The following is a 25,694-nucleotide window of genomic DNA, read 5'->3' on the forward strand; positions in this document are numbered from 1 at the left end:
AAAAAATAATGCAGCTCTCTCATAGCCCATGAACAAAGAGTTTTCATCATGTTATCATAAAAAAAATTATACGCATCCCCAGGCGTAAGGAAAAGTGCATCCCCAAGCACTTGATTTATCCCAGAAAAACGATGTCACAAAAGTCTGGCAACACTGTTGACGATGATCCTCGAACATGTTGGTAACATAAGTAAACCCACCTTCCACCTCTCGTTCTTCCATGTCATTATCACTAATTTCATCACTTACGAGCTCGTCACCATTCTCATACTCTTCCTCAGAAGGAACATATTCCTCGGAAGAGATACAGCAGGCCCCCAGTATTTGCATTCTCTGGATTCATAGATTTCTCTCTAGACCATATCTACCCATTATTTGCAGGAAATTTGCCTATTCATGGTATTTTTCTATATGAGAAATATCCAGAAATTCAAGGTTTTTTAAATCAATTTCATCATAAAATGCACTTTTTGTGATACAACTATTTAAAAAACCAGTTATACAAATTTTGCGGGGTTTTCTTGAATTTTACCTACCAAAATAGGCTGTTTTTAAAGTTTTTATAGGGGTTCCAACTATTCGCGGATTCTAAACGTTCGCGCGGGGTGTGTGTGTGTCTGGTATGCACCCCCAGCAAATACAGGGGGATCACTGTCCTCACTCATAGTTTCGCAGTAAAAATGCAAATAAAACGAAGAAAATCATCTGAGAAAGTGAAGAAAATCATGAAAAAACATGTGTGAACTCAACCATGACTGTGCATCAACTGATGAGGAGGCTGTGACATCTTAGCCAAGAAAGTCCAGGATTGGCTGAAAAAAAAATTAGGAGCAGCTTAGGGTGTCTCTGTACAACCTACCCACGCCTGCTAAAACCAATAGGAGACAACCCAACACTACGAGCTTTCCTATTGCACTATCGAGTTATGACAACATATATATATGTCATAGAGAGCATCACTGCATCCTACATGATAACGTAGAAATGTCACGGTCACGAAGGGGTTAATGAGCAGGAGGGGTGAGGGAATGCCTGCCTGCTCTCTTCTCCCCTTCTCTGGCTGGGCCATGATGACAGCAGGGCCCAGGTCTGTAGATCGGCAACCCTTGCTGGCCCAAGTAGGGGTACCAATGGGACCAGTACTGGTACACTGAGGATCCAGAGATCCCTGAGTTACCACTAGGAAAGATCCGACAGCCCTCTCTACAGCACAGGACTGACTACTGGAATCTCTATGAGACTTCTGTGGGAAGATGAAGCAACCATCTTCCTCTGCTTACTAGCTCCGGAAGAGGAAGGGGAGGTGACACCACTTGATGATGAAGACAACTACTTTCCTCTTCCTCTGCTTCTTTACAAGTGTAGCCAAGGTCAGTGTAGAAAACAGGGAATGGAGGATGACCTCTCCCAAGGACGAGGTTGACAACAGCACCCAGGGACACATCACCAATGGCATATGAGGGGTAACCAGCTAGGTGGGGGCGGCCCTACAGACAGTGGAGACATTGATCATCAAAGTCATGACAGTCATAGTTGGAGCCTTCATTGCTTTCAAGATAAGGGAAGAGACACTTGGCTTACCAGAGCCACTCAGCCTCCAAAACATCTAAAAAAAAGGTTAGGTTCAGGGATATATCTTTTCTACCCCCCCAAGAGAGAGCATCCTCCAGAGGGCACCTACCCCTCAGAAGTAAGAGAGGCTCTTGTGCAGGAACTAGGCTGGATGTCTTCCTTTCGTCTGCAGCTCTATTGGACCAACAGCAGGAGCCAGCGAAAGGGAGATATTCCTTTGACAGTAGTAAGAGCCTGAGGAAGTTTAGCAGGCAAACATAAAGTACAAGGAAGACTTTCAGTATCACCAGTGGAATATTGCAATCCGATGACACCAGGGAGACCTTCTTCTCTCTCTTCTCCATGGTAAACTTCGTCCACTGTTCAGATGGCTAGGTATGGCAAAATGTAATCATAAATCCTGCAGGAGGCACAGAGGATGAGGATCTACATCTATTGAGGAGAGGGACCTATTACAAAGCCTGTCCTTCCTGGATAGCGCCTGAAAACCTGAGGTTTCCTCTCTGATGCTGATGGCTTAATTGACAGAGGGATTTGCGACATAGTAACATGAACAACCCAAACTCATTCAATATATTCAAGAAAATAAGCATACAGCATGCAAAGAAAGTAAATGGCAAGTTGGGCAGAGTCTTTAAACATCTATACATGATGGCAGCTGGAAGCAAAGTAGAAGAATGCTTGCTGACAGGTAGGTGGGGCTTTCGCTTATCTGTTGATAGTTAGCAACTTTGATTGAAAGTAAAATGGCTGTTCAAGCTCGGGTTACAAGGTAAATTCTATGTAAAGAACGGAGGTTTGTATTAGTAAAGGAACAATTATATACATGTATTTTCAAAATAAAAAACTGTTATTTATGAAAATTCTCTTTTACTGGTAATTTCAGTTGATGTTCCAATTCATGATTAATGGGAAACAGTTTCTTTATGGCATTTTTTAGAAGGATAATAATGATTTTTTTCTTCATGTGGACTCAAAACTGATAATATGCCGTAAATATTATGAAAAAAAAAAAATAAATAAATAAAAAAAAGATATTGGAGAAATGGAAGGTGTGTGTGTGTTAATGTGTACTACATGTAGGTGAGTTTCTTCAAATGTTCTCCAAAGCATGATTATCTTATTACCCTTAATAAGTAATGTATTCTTAATATCATACAATAATTTTGCATGTGCTGAGGCAAATAGTTAAAATAAAGTGTTACATGTGTAATCCTATCATACTTGTGTTTTTTACGAGAGTTACAAATATGAAAATTAAGCTAGCTAATTGCCTTTTGCATCAAGTTTTCAGTTTCAAGTGAGATGCTTGTTGTTTATAAACATAATTAATATTTATGGTTATGCAGCATTACCATTCTACATTCATAGTTTTATTTGACCCTATCCAGACTTTGACTTCATCTATTATTGCAGATAATCGAAGGATTACTGTACGTAAAAAGATCCAGGTATGAACAACAGTAAACTCATACAATCAAGCTGACAAATTTAAATTTCTCTTTCAATAAATGATAAATGCACATAAAAATTACATTTAAAGGAGTCACAAAATGTTGCACTCATTTTGCTGATACGGAATCCATGGTGAGAGAGAGACACTTGATACTTTGGTGAAACAAGAAGTAAATACTAAAGAAATCACTGTTAATGCACTTACCTCAAATAACTGAGGAAATGCACATCTGACATTACCCATAAGGGGGATTATACAGTATTGGAACTTAGGGTACACCCACTCCACATACACAGTCTTGAAATGTAGATAATGGAATGATTATGAACACTTTGGTTATCAAAATGAATTACATACTCCTAAATGAAAACATTTTGTACTGAGGAACCCAAAGCAATAAAAGTTTACAAACTACATACCAACTTAGAAATTACATTTTACTACCAACCACAGACAAATGTGTTCAACATTCGTATTTAAGGTATAAACTTGAATTAGTTTCCATTGATAACTTTTGAAATATATTTAGGAGAAAGGAGGGATCAATTCTCAGTTTGACATTTATGATGTAACATAAGTTAGAAAATTATGGACAATAGCATAGGGGATATGTAAGACATGGTTAATCTATTTTATGAATGGGAAAAGTTAATAACAACAGGGGTTGGAGTTGTGCTCCAGGATAGTAGTTGCAACGAAATTAAATCTCTCCACTATTAAAATGCATTGCTGCCTTAAAAAATACAAAAAAACATACATCACCTTCCCATCATTTATGGAAGTTCAGCTATCACACTTTAAAAGGCCTTTAAAAGTGAGAGTTGACAATGGTCACTGAAAATGACAATTGCAATTTTCTATATTTTTTTTACATAACATTTTATCCTGCTCATGTAGTTTAAGCTGGTTGCAATTTTCCCACACCATTCAATATGGGACCAACTACTTCCTGTCAAAAATGTCATTGCAGTCAAAAGTTTTCTTTCAAAAAAAGAAAGAAAAAAAAAAAAACTTTAACTTTAAGATGGAAAACTACAAAACCAAATAATTCCTCTTTATGAGTTCAGTCCTTGTGCCTAATTGTTTTCATATGCAGTCAAGCACAACAAACTACCATTTAAAGCATTTCAACATTTTCGATGTCTAACTGCTGTGCGAGGTCAACTTTGCCAGGATCACACTTTTCTTCTGCATTTCCCCATTCACCAAGATCTCCTCCCATTACATCCTTGTTTCTCTTAGCTTCGGCTTCCTCTCTCTGAAAATAAAATAGGGACTAAGATTAATATAACTGTCTCGAAAATAAACATTAAAGTTAGTAGATCCTCATTAAATCTGGTAAACTGCCAATATTAAAAGTTCCCCAATGAATATCTTCATTGTCTATATTTCATCATTTGTTTGAACTTTAATATATTTTACAGTACAGACACAACATAACTTTACTCATACAGCCAGTTCTCAACTCATGGCAAATTCACTGATGTGCAATGAAAAATGTGGCTGGAAAACATTAGGAAAAAAATCACAGGAAGTTCCAAACCTTAAAATTTGTATTTGTCATGTGAAGAGCACAGCATGTAATCCACACTTACATATATTGTTATCTCATCACACAAGCACTGAAAACAGCAAACATCAATCTTCATCACCCTAACATGTATAAGGATGGAGGAGCCAAGCATTTCCTTAATACTAGCACATCTTCAGAGAGAATGTACATATATTCATATTTTCTTTTTCAGGTTATGAACAAAAGCAATCTGTAAATCTTGGATATAACAAAATATTATGCTGTTGGTGCCTGTATGTACTACAGTAATAGTTAGGGCTGCTACAGGTATGTCAGTACTGAAGTGTAAATGAGTACACCAGTAATTTATTTTGTCATTCAATATTCCTAAAAAACTTTACAATAATGTCTAGGAAAACCATAGCAAGAATTGTATGCCAATGTTTATACCTCAGTCAAAGGGTTTCATCTGTTCAAGGAAGCTGTTCTTTAACTAATCTGTCCTTACATCAAGCGAATTTCCGCGCGCCCCCCCAAAAAAAATTGGAAACTGGATTCATATATTTCAGACCTCCAAAAATACAACAAATAAACTTATTTCCAATAAACTTATTTTAACTTGAAGTATAACAAGCTTACTATGAAAAAATAAACAGAGAGAGTATATATGAAAAATAAAGCAGAGTTGTTCTCATTTTGCCTATCACTGGGAGAGTTACTGTTTGGGAGGTAAATCCCCTTCCACAAAAATGGCAGGCAGCTGTGCTTATGGGGTGGTTCTCTTTTCTGTCTCTTTCTACAAATTTCAGATTGCTTCACTGGATTTCTTTCTCAGTAAAACCCTCTTTCCATATTTGCTTTTGCCTGCATTTTAAATTGTCCTTGAAATGAGAGAATGCACGGTCAAACAGTGAGTTTATAAGTTTGTTAAAGCTTTGACAGGGTGACATGTATCAACAAAACTTGACACTTCAATCTATGTTGCACACATCTATTTTATTAATGAACTAGGGACATTGCCCTTTCCATCTCTTCCACTTAAGCAATTCTTCCCTTGTCTGTTTCTGCTCCCTCTCAAGGTCCTGCAGGTCCTTTGGTGTGAGCTCTGTTCTGTACTCCTCCAATAACTAACCCATATCCCAAAGCCACCGTCGTAGCACTATCCACTTGGTTTGTCTAGCTTTGGTGTGTCTAACGGTAACGTGGACTGTGTCAACATTTCAAAATCCTTTTATTTGGAAAAATTTAATCATAATCTATGCCCTGAGGATGTCAATATTTATAAAGCCTTCTCCCTCTAATGTACCCGAAAGATTCCTCCAGGCTTATAAGGAAATTAAAGAAGACAAAACAGTGAAAGTGACAAAAGCAGATAAATCTAATGCAGTGATGATAATGAATAAAAGTGACTATGTAAGTAAAATAATGGCATTGCTAAATGATAGTGATACTTATACGAAACTGAGGTCTAATCCTACACAGTGAACTCCCATTTCAATAATCAAATTAAATCTATTCTGAAGGGCTTGGACCATTTAATTAAACAGTTTACACAGCAATGCACCTCCCTACCTCATATGTATGGTTTAGTCAACCCACACAAAATCAATAACCCTATCAGACCAATCATTAGTTCAGTGGGCTCAGTTACATATAATTTATCTAAATTGCTTGTAGAAATTCTTACACCTTTGGTAGGAAACATTTCTAACATGAATTTTAAAAACAATGTAGATTTTATAAACAAATTGAAGTTTAAATTTGATTTTTTATTTTAACCCTTAAACACCGAGCTGGTATTTATGAAAGTGCCTCCCGTATGGCAGCAGCATTCGCGAGTGAGCGCCGAAGTGGAAAAAACTTTTTTTCAAAAAATCACAGCACGCTTAGTTTTCAAGATTAAGAGTTCATTTTTGGCTCCATTTTTTGTCATTGCCTGAAGTTTAGTATGCAACCATCAGAAATGAAAAATAAAATATCATTATCATATATAAATATTGGAATACTTGACAGCGCAAAAAAAAAATTTCATATATCACTGTATACAAATAGCCCTGTGAGCAAAACAATTAAAGCTAACGAGTTAATTTTTTTTCGTTGTATTGTACACTAAATTGTGATGATTTTGGTATATAACAAATTGTAAAACAATCAAAGCAACAGAGAAAATATTATCACAATATGATGCATGAATTCGTAATGCGCGGACGTAAAAAAAGTTTTTTTTTTTTAAATTCACCATAAATTGAAATATTGTGTTAGACTTCCAATTTGTTGCAAAATGAAGGTAATTGATTCAATATTACTAGACTGTAAGTGCTGTAGCTTACAATTGCAGTTTTCGACCATTTCGGTCAATTAAAGTTGACTGAAGGTCAAATTTGTTCTATTTATCATGACTTATATGAAAAAATTTCAAAACTGATAAAAGCTACAATCATGAGTTATTTTTGGCTGTATTCTACATTTAATTGCACACATTTTCATATATGAAACTTTATGTAACGGCTAATATAAATGGTGCAAACATTACGAAAAACTAACGAAAGAATTTCTGATTTTTTCAGCAGTTACCGCACGGACGTAAGGAAAAAAAGTGTTTTTCAAAAATTCACCATAAATCAAAATATTGTTCTAGAGTTTTCCAATTTGTTGCAAAATGAAGGTAAATGATTGAATATTACTAGAATGTAAGCGTTTTAGCTTACAATTGCGTTTTTCGACCATTTCGGTCAAGTCAAAGTTGACCGAAGGTTGAAAAGTTGAAATTTTGGCACTTGTCGTGATTTATATGAAAATATTTCAAAACTGATAAAAGCTACAACCATGGGTTGTTTTTGGTTGTATTCTACATTAAATTGTGCACATTTTCATAGATAAAACTTTATGTAATGGCTAATAAAAAATGGTGAAAACATTATGACAAACTGACAAAAGAATTTCTGATTTTTTCGGCGGAAGAGTTACTGCGCGGACGTAAGGAAAAAGTTTTTCAAAAATTCACCATAAATGGAAATATTGTGCTAGAGACTTCCAATTTGTTGCAAAATGAAGGTAAATGATTGAATATTACTAGAATGTAAGAGTTTTAGCTTACAATTGCGTTTTTTGACCATTTCAGTCGAGTCAAAGTTGACCGAAGGTTGAAATTTTGGCACTTATCGTTATTTATATGAAAATATTTCAAAACTGATAAAAGCTACAACCATGGGTTGTTTTTGTTGTATTCTACATGAAATTGCGCACATTTTCATATATAAAACTCTATGTAATGGCTAATATATATATATTATATATATATATATATATACTATATAATGTATATGTATATATGTGTTATATGTATGTTATGTATATGTGTATATGTATGTATATGTGTATGTATATACAGTGGTACCTCGAGATACGAAATTAATCCGTTCCGAGACGGCCTTCGTATTATGAGTTTTTCGTAACTTGGAACACATTTTACATGTAAAATGGCTAATCCGTTCCAAGCCCTCCAAAAACACCCCAGTAAATTATATTTCCAGGCCTAAAACACATGTTCTAGGGTTATGACGGAAGAAATATGACTCCAAAAAGGCAAAATACTGTACATACTTGAGTAATATTTAACTGCATGTAATGTTCAACCCCATTTTTACTGCATATATTAGGACTTTAGCATATGTCCCTTAGCAATAAGCCTAGCCTATGTTAGCGGTTGCTACTGTAGCCTAGTCTATGATTCTGACATCTAAACCTAAGAGCTAAAAGCTTAGAATATGCCAATAAAATGTATAAATAATCAGTATGTACTCATTTCAAATAATTATTAATTAATCATTAACTATAATACACAAACAAACAAAAAACAAACCTTCCGATTGATTGTTTACATCCAGCTCTTACCCGTATCGAACGAGCGCCAAGCAATCATTTTTCCTAGCACACAGTAAGCCATAAATTGTCATTAGTATCTCTCTTCAACTAATGAAACCACCAAACAGTATAATAACCATTCATTTCTATTCTTTATTCTATCTTTACCTAATGAAGATACCGAGTTACTGACAGCTACAATGAAACATGTGTATACGTAACGTAATAATACAGAAGAATTCTAAAAAATACGTATTTGTTGCCAGTCTGATTTATTTTATATTTTATGATATCTAATTCACAATTTTTTTTATTAAATGTACTGCATGTACTCATTTCAAATAATTATTAAGTAACCATTAACTATAATAAACAAACAAACAAAAAAAGCTTCCAAACGTGTTTACATCCACACTTACAGATTTTGAACGATCGCAAGCAATCACTTTTACACAGTAAGCCATAAATTTTCATTACATTATCTCTCTTCAACTACTGAAACTACCAAACAGTATAATAACCATTCATTTCTATTCTTTATTCTATCTTTACCTAATGTTTTTTTTATTAAATGTATTGCATGAATAAGTTTTTCAATTTACAGCAACCTTTTACCAATAGAATACTTAAAGCACAAGGGGTAGATGCTGACCAATAGGAGAGCAGGACCTTATGGGGTGACTAGCATCAGGAACCAATGGGAGAGCGGGAGGATGGTGGCGAGTTTACTCAGTTGGAGGCGCGGGAGTTTTAAAATTGTTCTCGGTGGTCCGGGCGAATCTCGGGACTTTACAACAACAACCTTTTGTATCTTGAAAACTTTTCGAATGTAGATTGATTGATTGATTGTGTATTATATCTGGCGTCACAACATCTGGGTAATTGACACCGAAATAAATTAAATATAAAAAAACTAAATTTTTGATAAATTTCATATAAAAATCTATAAATATATTATATAAAAATTTTGTTCATATATAAAAGTTCTTACATAGACAATCTATGTATAATTTAAATTTGGTTAAGGAGGCCAGCCTCCCTCATAAAAATATATAACTGCTCTATATTACAATCCTTTCCAAGAATTGTAGCTAGGATAAAATCACCTACTCTGTCACGACCCCAAGACATGAAACTATGTCTCAAATTCCCAAGTCTGGGACATTCAACCAGCAAAACGGAGGATTTTCACGAGACATCAAGAACCCATGGGTGAGTCTTGTATGTCCAATCCTCAATCTGCACAACATCGTTTCTTGTCTCCTTGGCATATATGGATATGACCAAGGAGACACTGAAGACGTGATACTACGCATTTTTTGATTGTTTAAAATATCCTCCCACTGGGACTGCCAACATTTTTTAATTCTCTGACCTACTAGAGGATACAAATCCCGATATGGTAGTAGGCATCTTGTGGGTTCTGGGGAGCTGACCGCAGACTTTGCAAGTTGGTCAGCTTTCTCATTCCCAGCCACCCCAACATGAGAAGGCACCCAACAGAACTTTATTTCTTTTCCTCTTCTTTTTAGTAAAAGCAGCCATTCCAATATATCTAAAATCAGAGGGTTTAAAGGGTTAAAAGATTCCAGTGACTGAAGAACACTTCTTGAGTCACAATATATAATAAAATTACTTTCATTCCGAATTAAAACTTCCTTTAAAGCCTTTAAAATTCCATACAACTCTGCTGTAAAAATTGATGCAACAGATGATAACCTGCCACTCCTCTCTACATCAGGGAGACTACACCAAAGCCGACGCCAGCATCTGACTTTGAGCCGTCCGTGAAAACTGCAGTGGAGTCGTCATGTTGCAAGGAATGTTCTAAAAATATTGACCGCGTGGCCTCACTGGACAATTCTGTTTTGGTAAAATTGAAATATCTGCAGAATTTTACCTCTGGGAAGTTCCAGGGGGGACTAACTGAATATTTTGCTGGTAAAATCTCGACCCTTGGCATGTTTAATTCACGAACAATGGTATTGACTCTAAAAGCGAATGGATGAGGTTGCTTGGGGTGATTTTCATAAAACTGCCAATGCCTTTCATTTCTCATACAAATGCTGGTTAAAGACTTAGGTAGCCTCTGGAATCTATACCAGCTCCGAACCAGCCAGACGCCTTGTTAAATGCAAGATCCAGTGGCACGCTACTCAGCATCTACAAGCATGCTCTCGGTGGGAGATGATTTAAATGCTCCAGTACACAACCGTATTCCTCCATGATGAATTGAGTTGAGCATTTTAAGGCTATTTGGCTTTGCAGAAGTGTACACCTCACACCCATAACTTAATTTTGAAAAGATCAAGGCTTTATATAATCTCAACATCTGAATTCGGTCTGCACCCCAAGAAGTGTGAGACACGACTTTCAGCAAATTCATTGCTTTTAAGCATTTTGCCTTAATATATTTCAGATGTGGAATCCAGGTCAGCTTGCTATCAAAAATCAAGCCAAGAAACCTTGTTTCACCAACACATGGAATTCTCTGCCTATGAATGAATAGATCTGGATCAGGGTGGATTCCCCTTATACGACAAAAGTGCATAGTTACAGTTTTACTGGCGGAAAATCTAAAACCATTAACCTCAGCCCACTTTATTATATTATCAATGCAGAGCTGAAGAATGTAGAGCAGTAAAATTTTTCGCATTGGCTTTCGTAACTTGGATTTTTTGTAAGTTGAGCCTTTCGTATCTCGAGGTACTACTGTATATATTATATATATATATATATAATATATATATATGGTATATATATATCTATATATATATATATATATATATATATATATATATATATAGTAATACCTTGGGTTACAAATTTAATCCGTTCCAGAACCTGCTTCGTAACCTAAAAAATTCATAACCTAAATGGATTTTCCCATAAGAATGTTATAAAAACCAAAAAATGCGTTCCACTCGACCATGAATGACCATTTCAATTCATATTTTTCCATTTATTTTTGTTCACAAAGGTTGAAAATTCATGTAGGAATTACATAAAATTAAAAAATTGAAGAATGAAATTAAAATATAAACACTAGATTTAATATGCATGCACAATAAAACCTGAACTTTACCTTTGGCGAGTGTGGCTGCTGGCTTGACGGAGATGGGAGGAGGGGAAGGGGGAGGAGGAGAGGGTTAGGGCTAGGGGGGGAAATCTCCCTCCGTGAACACTTCTGGAAGACTTTCTGGTTCTTTCTCTAGAGAGCACCGTTCACTACCATCACTAATTTTACGCTTACGCGACACTGTGTCGTCTTTCCCAATTTTGAAAAAATATTTTTCTATGGAGGCTTGCTTTTGCCTGTTCTTTAAAATTTTATAGAAATGACCCACCCCATTATCGATAAACAAATTTGTTGCACGCCCTTACGCAGCCTTATTCGGGTGATTTTTCTCGATAAAACTTTTCACAATTTCCCAGTGTTTCAAAAAATCCTTGATCTCGCTCGAAGGAAGCAACTGTGCAGCGTCTTCCCCCTCCTTCTCAGATGAGATCTCCTCCGTTACCTGTCTGTTGCTCCTTGTGTAGCTCCAACAGCTCGTCGGTCTTCAGCTGCTGCCCATGCTCAGTCAGGAGGTCCTCGATGTCGTCCGTGTCAACCTCCAGCCCCAAGGACTTGCCCAAGGATACAATCTCCTCTTCAACTGGCCCCTCCTCGACGGGTTCGAACCCCTCAAAATCTCGTTCAGCAACGCAGTCGGGCCACAGTTTCTTCCATGCAGAATTGAGGGTTCTCCTGGTGATTCCCTGCCAGGCTTTGTCAATGAGATTGAGGCAGTTGTAAACAGAGTAGACATCCTTCCAAAACTCTCTGAGGGTAAGGTTGGTGCCTTCCGTCATCTCAAAGCAGCACTGGAACATAGCCTTCGTGTACAATTTCTTGAAATTGGCGATAACTTGCTGGTCCATGGGCTGGAGTATTGGAGTGGTGTTGGCGGGCAAAAACTTGACTTTAATAAACTTGAATTCGTCCAGTAAGTCCTCTTCAACGGATGGAGGATGGGCAGGAGCATTGTCCATCACAAGTAAGGCTTTGAATGGGAGGTCCTTCTCCCGGAGATACTTCTTCACCTTGGGACCAAAATCCTCGTTCATCCACTCGACGAACAAGATCCTCGTCACCCAAGCCTTGGTATTAGACCGCCACATAACGTGCAACAGCTTCTTCTGCACGTTGTTTTTCTTAAAGGCTCGTGGATTCTCCGAGTGATACATGAGGAGAGGCTTAATCTTGCAATCCCCGCTTGCATTGGCACAAAACAGTAGGGTTAGACGGTCTTTCATGGGCTTGTGACCGGGAAGTGCCTTCTCTTCTGCCGTAATGAACGTCCTCCTGGGCATCTTCTTCCAGAATAACCCTGTCTCGTCGCAATTGAAGACTTGTTGGGGGAGGTATTTCTCGGAATCCACGACCCTTTTAAACTCTTCGTATCTGAGCTTGCAGCCTCACCATGGCGAACAACACTGTGGATGCCAGTCCTTCTCTTAAAATTCTCGAACCAGCCACGGCTCGCCTTAAAAGTGTCTTTTTCACTGTCCGCTGATGTGCCTGGCTCATTTTTACTCAAATCTTCGTAGATCTTATGAGCCTTTTCGCAAATGATGCTCTCACTTAAGGAATCTCCTGCCAGCTGCTTCTCGATTATCCAAACCATGAGCAAATTTTCTACATCGTCGAGAATATTAGGCCGTTGTTTCGTCAATACTGTGACACCTTTTGATGCTTTACTGGCTTTAATTTCTTCCTTTTTCTTCAAAATAGTGCAGATCGTTGATTGCGACCACTTGAAGAATGCTGCAATGTCTTTCATGCGCTCGTCTTTATCATGCATTTGGATAATTTCCTTCTTCATTTCGACCATAATCATCTCTTTCTTTCTTATGCTTTCCTTCTTGCTGCTTGCCTTCGTCATCTTGGGAGCCATTGTCTTTAGTATTTGGGTAATAGTAACGTATAAGCACTATCATGGAAATACAACACGTGCACAAATCACTAAGCAAATTTGAGAGCGTATCACGGACAGATGCGTTCAATCTTACCGCCAGCGAGATAGTGAAAGAGTTATGGTTTAAAAAGGGTCAAGGGATGTGTGGGAGGAAGTCACGCGACCCTCGTTAAGTTTTGGCCGAAAAAAATGCGTTCGCAGATCCCACGCTCATCCGATGTCCGATGTAAACAATGCAGGCGGCCTCCCATGATGGAAATTCGCGCATTCGTATTCCAAGTGAAATTCGTATTCCAGAATGAGGGCGTCACTTCGTAAGTTAAAAAATTCGTATACTAATCGGTTCGTAACCCAAAGTATTACTGTATATATATATATATATATATATATATATATATATATATATATATATATATATATATATATATATATATATATATATATACATACACACACACACACACACATATATACATATATATATACACATACATATATAATATATTTATAATATACACACACACACATACACCGGCAACATTTGTTAATGGCGATCTGGTTTTACGGCGCATGTCTAGCAACAGCATTAACACAATTTTCGGCCCTGATCCAAGATTACCAGCACTGTTACGCATGCACTGATCTCTGGTTGACTGCTGCTAAGTAGTGGGTTACTAGTGCCATTATCACTGTCTTCTTGTTAGCAGTTCTCAGCCGGAAACCAAACACCCTCCATTATGAAGAGATAGCCGGAATGTGGTATGTGTGTACACACACACACACACACACACACAGGCAGTCCCCAGTTATCAGTGGTCTTAGTTAATGGCGATCCGGTTGTATGGCGCTTGTCGAGCACCATGAAAGAGACTCTTCTTGGCGCCAAACTGGATGGAGTTTCAGTTATCAGCGTCATAAGGTGCCGATAATAGAGTTACAGCACCATAACATATCTCAGAGAGGTGCCATTAACCGAAATTCGGTGCCGTAAGCACCAAAATTCCCGAGTTTCGGTTAATGGTGGTTTTCGCTTATCAGCACCCTACTGACAACAGAACCCCTGCCTATAATCAGCAACTGACTGTGTGTGTGTGCATGTACAGTGGTCCCCCCGTATTCGCGGGGGATGCGTACCAGACCCCCCCCCCCCCCCCCCCCCCCCCCCCCCCGCGAATAGTTAGAATCCGCGAATGTTTAGAACCCCCCTCTAAAAATGCTCATAAACTTCTATCCTGAACATGCAAACACCAAAGTATCCCTAAAAAGACCATCCTTCATCAAATATACATAAAATATCCTATTATGGTTCATATTAATCTTTGAAATATTATTAATACTGTTTTAAAGTAAATCTTACATTTTATGGTTATACATAAATACATACTATGTACGTACTGCATGACTTAGTTACGTATGTGAAAATAATTCAGTCCCCCCATATGTATTCAGTCATGCACGTTTTCTTTCATACTGTTACTATTTGAGACATCCATTTTCTTTTTACAAGGGAAACAATTGTATGTGAAATCACAAATACCAAATGTCTACTTAAAGTATTATCCTACATCAAATATACCATTGAATTGATATTATTAATATAATTTTAAAGTCATCTTAAACATTTTACCATTAGAAATATATAAACAGCCAATAGCAGAGAGAGAGAGAGAGAGAGAGAGAGAGAGAGAGAGAGAGAGAGAGAGAGAGAGAATAACTCCTTACGATTTCAATAGATTGAAATGAACGTCTGTAGGCAACTTTTTTCCCCTCCCATAAATACATATATTTCTCCAGAGAAGAGAGAAAGAGAGGACTCTGCAATTATGTTTGTCCGTCTATTAATTCTTTTGCTGAGAGCGAGAGAGATAAAAGAAGGAAGAAATAGTAACACCAAATGTACACCTTATGTAACATCCTGCATCAAATTTACCTTAAATTATTATCATATTACTGTATTAATCTTAGAGATTGTATTAATATAATTTCAAAGTAATCCTAAACATTAGTAGCCTTAAAGGTATATACTTACATACGTACGTATAAAACTTGCAGCCAAGAGAGACAGAGTTACCACTATGACAGATATCTTGTGGAGAGAGAGAGAGAGAGAGAGAGAGAGAGAGAGAGAGAGAGAGAGAGAGAGAGAGAGAGAGAGAGAGTACATAAAACAATTAAATTCGTTGACCATTGTATGGCATCATTACTTTCCCAGCTCCGAGCGTCACTGGAGTTAAGAGAAGGTAGGGAAATTGATACAGATAAAGACGAAGGGAAGAATTTTCATTTGAAATTAGTTATCGTATTATTACTACTTCTATTATTATTATTATTATTTGAAAATAAAATAAACACGTGCATCTACCATAAATATTCTCTCATCACAGTAAGAAAGAGGAGTTATTCCTACAAGTGAAATGGAAAGGTCATTTTCATCTCTTTAAAATACTACCATTATGAATTTTGTAATTACAGTTTGATTATTATCATTATTATTATCATTATTATTATTAAATAACTGAAATTATCAATAAACATTTTACATACTAGTACCATAAAAATTCTTTCATCTCGGTAAAAGAGAGAGTGAGTGTTTATCTCTCTCTGTTCTATCAAAAAATACTTATAACGCTTCCAGCGAAAGAGAGGGAGGGAGTTATCACTATGACGCATTATCTTGTGTGGCAAAAGAGAGAGAAGAGAGAGGAGAGAGAGAGAGAGAGAGAGAGAGAGAGAGAGAGAGAGAGAGAGAGAGAGAGAGAGAGAGAGAGTTAACCTTAATTAAAAGTGACATGGATAGATTAGTATTGTATTTCTTTAAAATACTATCACATAATATGAATTTTGTAATTACATTTATCATCATTATTATTATTTGAAAATATTAAAAACAAATAGTACAAGTACAATAAAAAATCTTGAGTCTCAGTAAATGAGAGAGAGAGAGAGAGAGAGAGAGAGAGAGCGAGAGAGAGGAGGAGAAGAGGAGAGGAGAGAGAAGAGAGAGAGAGAGGGGGGGGGGGGGGGGGGGGGGGGTGGGGGGGGGGGGGGGGGAAATTTCATGAGCACTTGATGGCAGCAACAAAACAGCTCCTTCCCCCTCCCGCCACTTAACTTGATACGTATGACAGTTTTAGTACCTGGAGTTAGAGAAAGAAGGCGGATTTCCTTCATTCTTACATAATTTTTTAAATTTATAAGCTAAAATTTACTAATTCACTATGGTATTTTCTTTAATGAATTGATATTATTGCTGTATAAATTAATATTAATATTTGAAAATAGTGAATCATTTATTTATCATACAAAAAACATACATCTTTGTAGTAGAGAGAGAGAGAGAGAGAGAGAGAGAGAGAGAGAGAGAGAGAGAGAGAGAGAGAGAGAGAGAAAAATTATTATTTTTATTATGTGATATCATTTAAACTTATTAAACTTACTAATACAGTATTAATCAAAATTAATATTTGAAAATTAGTAAATCATTTTTGTATCATAAAAATATATGTAGTCATGAAAATAAACATCAAAATACACTAATTAGTGATTATTTTCGTCGGCAAATTCTGCGAATGGGCGAGTCCGTCCGCGAATAATTTCTAGATAGGTTCCAAAGAAAAATCCGCGAATGTGTGAGTCCGCGAATCCGGAGAACGCGAATACGGGGGGACCACTGTACGTATATGTACAGGTGGCCCGCGGTTAACAGCGCAATCGCTTAACGGCGAATCGGTTATATGACTGTCGTTAAAAATATTCATTTAAAAAATAAGGTATTTTAAGGCATTTTTACGGCACAATTTTCGGTTAACAGCACCGCTAGCGCCGTTATGTCTAACATGTACATACATTTGTAGAAATATACTTTTCAGACCATCAAAGTTATGCAAATGATATTAAAATTTTATTGAGAGTTATTACATAGGTGTAAGTGTAAAATATATGCCTCTGATGCTGTTTTATGCTGAAAATATCAAGTTAAATAAGTGCAAATTTAGCTATGGATGTGTCAATTTGTAAATGTTCGCTTTTATGTTTAAAATATGTATGAAAATGTATTACGTATAGGGTATTTTTATTTCTGTTATGTAATAACTGATAAGGAAGTTGTTGTATAAAAATGCATTAATAGTTATAAAACCATGGTAGGCTGTGATAAAAACAGGTAGGCTATATGCCTACTGAACTGTATCATTTATGCTACAGAGGGAAAAAATAGGGGTCGCATTTTTTTCAAAATACATTTATGGAATATATTTTCTTACAAAAATGGGGAAAACCTAGATAATTGCCTTCTGAATAAAGTTCTCAGTTTAAAGTGTAATGGTTGTTGCTTATTCACATACTGAGTGTTTACAGTTACTCATGTGGTATTGACAAGGTTACGTGAGGAAGGGTACAGAGTTGCCCTTCAACACCCCATTATACGGATTTCATCCATATCCAACAGACCCTTGGCCCTATTAATTCGTATAACTGAAGGACTACTGCATAACTTAATTACGTATTAGTATGTATAAGCATAGTGATATTATACTTTAAAAAATAGTCTATAGAAATTAGTTTGAAAATAAATTATGAAGGTTTACACAACTTTGTTTTGCATAATGGTTACTGCCATAATAAATATTTACTCAGACTTTCATATACAGCACATATAGCCTATAGTACAAATAAGGGTAAGAAGACTCAATTTCTCATACCGTTATTGTTGAATAACTATCAGGAAATGCATTGAAGAATGGACTGCTATGCCATTAGTTTGGTTGATGCAATTTTTATGCCAAGGAAATTACTACTCATTAATCAGCAGTACTCAGAAATCCTAGGCTTTGCTAAAATATACTAGGTAAAATAATATTTGCTCTCTCTCTGTATGTATGTTTGTATGTATGTATGTATGTATGTAGTATATGTGTATGTATATGTATATGATATATAATATATATTATATATATATATATATATATATATATATATATATATATATATATATAGATATATATATATATAATATAAATGTAAGATGAAAGTTAAGTGTTGGCTACATTTCCTCTTTGATGCGTTTACACAAAAACATCAATGGGGTTGAAAATTAAATGAATGTGTTCTGAAGCATTTTTTCAATTTATGTAAATTTCCAACTTAGATAAGGAGTTCAACAACAGAACCATACATAACCAGAGGCGTCATTGTATAACCTGGTCTTTTGAGCTGATTCTGGAGATTCTACCACATAAAATCTTCAAGATTATCACAGCACAGGATGCACTTCTTTTAGCAACGGGAGCCACAACTGCAGTTAAAATGTGTCAATACAGGCAGTCCCCGGTTATCGACGGGGGTTCCGTTCTTGGCAGGGTGCTGATAAGTGAAAACTGCCATTGACCGAAACTCGGCAATTTATGGCCCTTGTGGCGCCGATGTACGGTCAATGGTACCTCTGTTAGGTATGTTATGGAGCCATAACTATTATCGGCGCAACCGGAACTTGGCATGTTGTGGCGCCATAAACAGCCAATCTTATAGCACTATACAAGCCCCATAAAACTGGATTGCCATTAACCAAGTTCGCTGATAACTGGGGAACGCCTGTAAAATATAAAAGCAAGGAAACAGATCTAGTACAAACAAAACAATGGCTCTGGAAATACAAAGTTTTCATAATGAAACTAATATTGTAATTCTTACCTAACACCTGAATTAGCCCTGGTCACTGACTAGCCTGAACTGTAGCCCCACAGAGTGGATAATTTCAACTGCCAGCACTACTAATGCTGCGGGTAAAATCTAGTCAAATGAGTTACATGTGTTACTGTTGGCAACGCTGCTGCAAATACCAACCACCGGAGGCCTGCCTCTTCAATTGAATCATTCACTATCAAATTGAAGTGGGGGAAGGATAGGGATCATTCAGGTGTTCAGGTAAGTATTACAATATTAGTTTTATTATAAAAACTTCATATTGCAATACACTCCCTGAACACCTGAATTAGCCAGATTAACAAAATTTAATGGCAGTGAGATCAATCCAATTCAGCCTGACCTGTCCATGGAGCATACGCAGGTATCTCATTATCAATCTACCATGTATAAATGTATGTATCCTCACCTAGTTATCTAACTCAGTAGGTGAGGATGTTTGCAAAGAAAGTACTGCAATGTCAGTGTTGAGTCTAAGGTACTGTCTGAATCAGAAGTACCTCCCACGTGGTAATCTATACTTCTTATTCATGTAGGTAAAAGTATAATTTACTCGCCTAGTTGACCAACTATGTACATGAGGATGCTTGCAGAGCAAGTACCTTACTGTCAGTGTTGAGTCCAAGGTACTGTCTGAGCCTGAAGAACCTCCAATGTGGTATTCTATACCCCTCATGGATGGAGGGGAAATGGTGAACCTCCCATGTGGCTATCCAGCCTATCATGTATGGAGGGGAAGTAGTGTGTGCAGGACCTTCGAGTTCTCTAATGCTCACTGATGTAGATGACTGTGCTGAAGAAGTTGAAGTTATTCCAATATGACCACCAGGATCTGCCTAACCTCAAGGATCTAAATGAACAGTACACTGAGTCTAAGCTTGACCAACAGAAAACTCTCAAGTTCATTTAGACTACCACTGATTACATAAACTTCTAACATCCCAACGATACCAAGCTAATTATAAAATCGAGTTGGCCGCAACAAGACCCAGCGAGTAACCGGTCTATGAAGAAACTGAAAATCCCTAAGGTAGAGTGTCATGAAAGCCCTCACTGACTATCAAGTAACTGCCTCCAATATCGGCAATGCTGAAAATTTCCTCCAGAAAGTCGAAGGGTAGGCAACCGCGATATTTTGAGACCTTGGATGTGAAGAACAACTCAAAGGCTCCGAAAGCGATGAAGAACCAACCAACGCTTTACTAATAACCACTCGCAAGAGGAAACTAATAGCATTTTTGGAAATGGAACGAGATGGACCCCGAGGGGAACCAAATAAGATTCTCGGACAATTTAAAAGTTCCTCAGCATGTGACAAACTTTGAAAGCTCAAACCGGACACAGCTGCATTTGAGATCTGTCACCTGCTATACAATCATCCAATGATGCTACTGCGACTCTACTTATGACGACGAAAACACAAAATTGACCATCGAGGAGACATTTTGTTCTCTAAAACTGTTGCTGAACGCAAAAGGCGCCCTCAACAGAACCTTCTTATGAACGTCCCGATAGTGAGGATGCACATGATTTTACAAGGAGGTACAGCCAGCCGAAATGTTAGTCTGGTATGACAACCTCATTGAAACCGAAGTGATGAGGTTGTCAAACAGTCCAGGATCGGAAGGAGTATGCGAACCATGTTTGAGGAAACCCCCATCAACTCAGGCAACATCCACATAGAGTGGGACAAGGCCTCCGAATGGTTGTGAAAGGTGTCTTCCAAATGCAAGCCTCACGATATGTAACCCCTACCACATGAATCACTGAAGGAACACAAGAGAGAAGAACCTCAACAGATTCTTAGAGTGGAACTCGGACACCGGCTAAAGGGTTACCCGCTACCGCATACAGACCACTTCTGATCAGGAAGCAAAGTTGAATCCAGGTTACCCAACCCCTTAAGTGATGCCAGCCTAGAGTTGTCTTCCCCAAAAGTTGCCTGACTTGGCCAAAACCAGATCAGCTTACGTGATGTTTGAAAGACTACTGGTTTAGTTGAATACAACACATCAAACATTGCTTGAATTAACTTTGCAGGTTCTTCCAGAGCCTGGACTTAGGAAAGAGAGAATGGGCAAAGTCCACCATCTGTTTATATTTGCTTTCCTTCACTGGAGAAACAAAAACTGACAACTAGTACTAGATTCTCTTTTCAAAGGGTATCGTCTGTCAGTCCTGTCCAACCACACCGGAACAGGAAAAGTAGAAGGCTGAACACCTGCAAAGCAGCACCCAATAACCCGGAACTTACTATACTTTGGTGCTCGATACCAACAACTGACATACACGACCCCATCATAACTGAGCCAACTGAACCGGTTGCGCAATGCTATACAAACAAGACGATGATAAACTACTGACTCCTGAGCTAGTTGTACTCGACTGCACAATCCCACAACCCCAGACACAATGAAGTAACCCCTGGCCAACCGCCGCCCACCCCAAGAGCCAACCGCTGTCAGTTCTGCAACCGTGTACCAACTAAAGACTATGACATAACCCTAAGCTAGTCTTGCTTGACTGCGCAAAACCACACTACTCAGTGACGATGACGTAACACCTGGGCCATACATACCTTGGCGATGAATGCCCACCCCTAAGAGACAACCACATTCTGTTGCGGCAAACTTGTACCAACCAAAGATGATGACATAACCTTGAGCCAGTCTCACTCGACTGCGAAACCCTGCACCAGCCAGTGACTATGACATAACATCTGGCCAACTACAAATGGGCGACCAAGGCCCCCTAAGAGCAGAGAGGCCACAAAACGCGATACGACCAACACCGGTTACACCAACACTAAACCAAGACGGGAGTCTGGAGCTGAAGCTACATTGATCAAGTGAGGGAAGGAAGTACTCTCTGAAACCCCGGAACCTAGGCCGAATCCACACTGAACACCTTGAAGGATTAACAGAAATAGCTGCATGAAAAGGTTGAGAAAGAAACAGAAGGAGAGAAGAAGGAAGACTCCTCAACCACCTCTGAAGCATCAACACCAGTAGCCTGAGAAGTACAGGACCCGTGGAGGGTGGTAAGAAGACAGCTCCGCCAAAATTACTTCTCTTAACTCTGAAGAAAGAGAGGGAGCTGCCGAAATCCCCAAAGTCACAGGATTGAAACAATGAAAATTCTTTGCTCTGCTGTGTTAATGGCAAAGAAACAGAACGAGCAAGAGGAGACTCCTTAGTGACCTCCGAAGAAAGACCCAATAGAAGATTGTGTAAAGACATTAGAAGTTTTAGAAGAAATTGGGAGAGAAACAAACTAAACTGACTCTGCTCCCCATTGATAATCTTGACAAACATCATTAGCAAACTCAGGAAATTCTTCAAGACATGGTCGTGAATATAGTCAGTATTCAAGCTACTGTAATTTGTCTTATGATAATTCAGTTTTACAATGGGGTTAGCAATTAATATCTGTATGACAACATTTTGAAAATAAGTCTTTCTATATCTCGCATGCAGTGGGTGCAGGCAGCAGCGTGCAAGCAGGCAGTGAGAGAGTTGACTTAAATATAGCATTTTAGGCTAAAGGCCAAGCACTAAGACCTATGAGGTCATTCAGCACTGAAATGGAAATTGACAGTAAAAGGACTGAAAGGTGTAATAGGAGGAAAACCTCAGTTGCCCTATGAATCAAGTGTTAGGAGAGGGTGGAAAATAAGATGAAGAAAGAGAATATGAAAGAAGGTAAAGTAAAAGGAAGGCAGCGATAGAGGCCAAATTACAATTGTCTAACTCTTTACCTCCATATCTTTACACCATCTTGTAAGTTAAATAGGTATTGTCTTAACACTATACTCATTGTATGAATGTGTACAGCCATGAACAACCGAACAAGAAACCACTTTGTTTGCTAATACAACCGAATCTGATAGCAACATCTGTTTCTTGTAATCAATCAGTGTATGACAGTAAACACTTACCCTAGGTATGTTATAAATGATGTCATGTAGAATAGACTGAAATAATTTATGTAATAACTTTACTTGCTGTGAGATCGTCATGGTAATATAATTTTAAATGGAAAATGTAGCTGAAGCTGATAAAGAAATATTAACCCTCTTACGCCGAAGGGGTATAATAAAAATTGTCTCCCGTTATGACGAGGCTGTCTCGGAGTGAGCGCCGAAACGGAAAAAATATCTTTTTAAAAAAGTCACAGCGCGCTTAGTTTTTAAGATAAAGAGTTCAATTTTGGCTCCTTTTTTTGTCATTGCCTGAAGTTTAGTATGCAACCATCAGAAATGAAAAAAAATATCATTATCATATATAAATAATGCAATATATGATAGCGCAAAAAAAAATGTCATATATAATTGTATTCAAATCAAGCTGTGAGCAAAACGGTTAAAGCTAACGAGTTATTTTTATTCGTTGTATTGTACACTAAATTGCCATCATTTTGTTATATAACACACTGTAAAATGATCAAAGCAACATCGAGAAAATATTATAAAAAAAATTATGCATGAATTTGTAACGCTCGGACGTAAAAAAATGTTTTTTTTTTTAAATTCACCATAAATCTAAATATTGTTCTAGAGACTTCCAATTTGTTTCAAAATAAAGATAAATGATTGAATATTACTATACTTTAAGAGTTTTAGCTTACAATTGCAGTTTTCAACCATTTCAGACGAGTTAAAGTTGATCAAATGTCGAATTTTTTAATATATTTTTTATATGCAAATATTTCAAAAATGAGAAAAGCTACAACCTTCAATTATATTTTTTTGTATTCTACATGAAATTGCGCACATTTTCTATATAAAAATCTATGAAACGCCTAATATGAAATAGTGCAAATATAACGAGAATGCGAGGTACGCATTTCGGAGACTTGCGGCAGTGAATCCACGCGCGGAGGGAAGGAAAGTTTTTTTTTTAAATTCACCATAAATCTAAATATTGTGCTAGAGACTTTGAATTTGTTTCAAAATGAAGATAAATGACTGAATATTACTAGACTGTAAGAGTTAGCCTACAATTACGTTTTTCGACTATTTCGGTAGAGTCAAAGTTGACCGAACGTGGTTTTTTTTCTATTTATCGTGATTTATATGCAAATATTTTGAAAATGAGAAAAGCTACAACCTTCAATCATTTTTAGTTGTATTCTACATGAAATTACGCACATTTTCCTATATAGCAAAAATTACGACAATCGCACGAAAAAAATTTCTGATTTTTTTCAGAAGAGTTACCGCCCGGACATAAGGAAATTTTTTTTTTTTTTTCATAAATTCACCATAAATTGAAATATTGTGCTAGAGCCTTCCAATTTGTTGCAAAATTAAGGTAAATGATTGAATATTACTAGAATATAAGAGTTCTAGCTTACAAATGAGTTTTTCCATCATTTCGGTAGAGTCAAAGTTGACTGATGGCTGAAATTTTGGCACTTATCGTTATTTATATGAAAATATTTCAAAACTGATAAGAGCTACAACCATGGGTTGTTTTTAGTTGTATTGTGCCTGAAATTGCACACATTTCCATATATAAAACTTTATGTAACGGCAAATTTAAAAAGGTGCAAACATTACGACAATCGCAAGAAAAATTTTATCGGAAGAGTTACCGCGTGGACGTAAGGAAAAAGTTTTTTTCATAAATTCACCATAAATCGAAATATTGTGCTAGAGACGTCCAATTTGTTGCAAAATGAAGGTAAATGATTGAATATTACTAGAATATAAGAGTTTTAGCTTACAATTGCGTTTTTTGACCATTTCGGTAGAGTCAAAGTTGACAGAAGGTTGAAATTTTGGCAATTATCGTTATTTATATGAAAATATTTCATAAATGATAAAAGCTACAATCGTGAGTATTTTTCTGTTGTATTCTACATGAAATTGTACACATTTTCATATACATGTAATACTCCATGTAACGGCTAATTTAAAATGGTGCAAAAATTATGTCAAAGTGACGACATCATTTCCAAGATGTGTCACTGATACTTTTTAGTGCGATAAGAAAGAAATTTGCGCTTGCGCACCTGCGTAACGATTGTAAACAAAACAACGCCTTGATCCGTTAGCTCCCAGCATCCCCCAAGGCGCGTGATTCAAAAGTTTTTGGCTGGTAGGCCTATAAGTATTTTTCCACGAATTTTAAAAAACTTTTAAATGTCGACATTTAATACGTCCAATCGGCACCCGGGAGACAATTTATCTTGACGTTTTAATACGTCCAATTGGCGTAAGAGGGTTAAATGCTAATCAATATCATGCCTCAGCAACATGGATAAAACTCCCAAACTTTTAAATGAAATCAAACCCAGCCATGGTATAAAAAAAAAACTAGCATGAAGAGCTCATTTACTGTTCTTTTCACACTGATAAGATAAATAATGTAAAGCTCGTAATAATGATGAAAACGAGTGAAAACGAATGGAATCTCTGAAATTTACGCAATCTATTAATGGAGGAAAAAAAGGAAAAACTAGTTTACAATGAGACGTATTAGTCAAATTTGGACTTAAAAACACGTAAGACGAACAATATGACTTTATTCCATATAAGTAAATTATGTAGATAGTATTCATTTATGCTACTAAGGAACAAGATCATTCGCTGAAACCAAGTGAGATGGTTGCATCTGGAGCGAAG

General features: G+C 37.0%; 1 protein-coding gene across 1 annotated transcript in view; it reads right to left on the reverse strand.

Moving 5' to 3' along the window:
• Positions 1–2,422: 2,422 nt before the first annotated feature.
• The window catches only part of LOC135220530 (peptidyl-prolyl cis-trans isomerase FKBP4-like), a 275,919-nt gene continuing 252,647 nt past the window's right edge, over positions 2,423–25,694 (reverse strand). Inside the window, exon 10 of the mRNA XM_064257712.1 lies at positions 2,423–4,286. Within this exon, the coding sequence (XP_064113782.1) occupies positions 4,146–4,286 (141 nt within the window). The 3' untranslated portion in view covers positions 2,423–4,145. The remainder of the gene's footprint in view (positions 4,287–25,694) is intronic.

This window comes from Macrobrachium nipponense, chromosome 2 (genome assembly GCF_015104395.2).
Source record: "Macrobrachium nipponense isolate FS-2020 chromosome 2, ASM1510439v2, whole genome shotgun sequence".
In the NCBI taxonomy this organism is placed as follows: Eukaryota; Metazoa; Arthropoda; class Malacostraca; order Decapoda; family Palaemonidae; genus Macrobrachium; species Macrobrachium nipponense.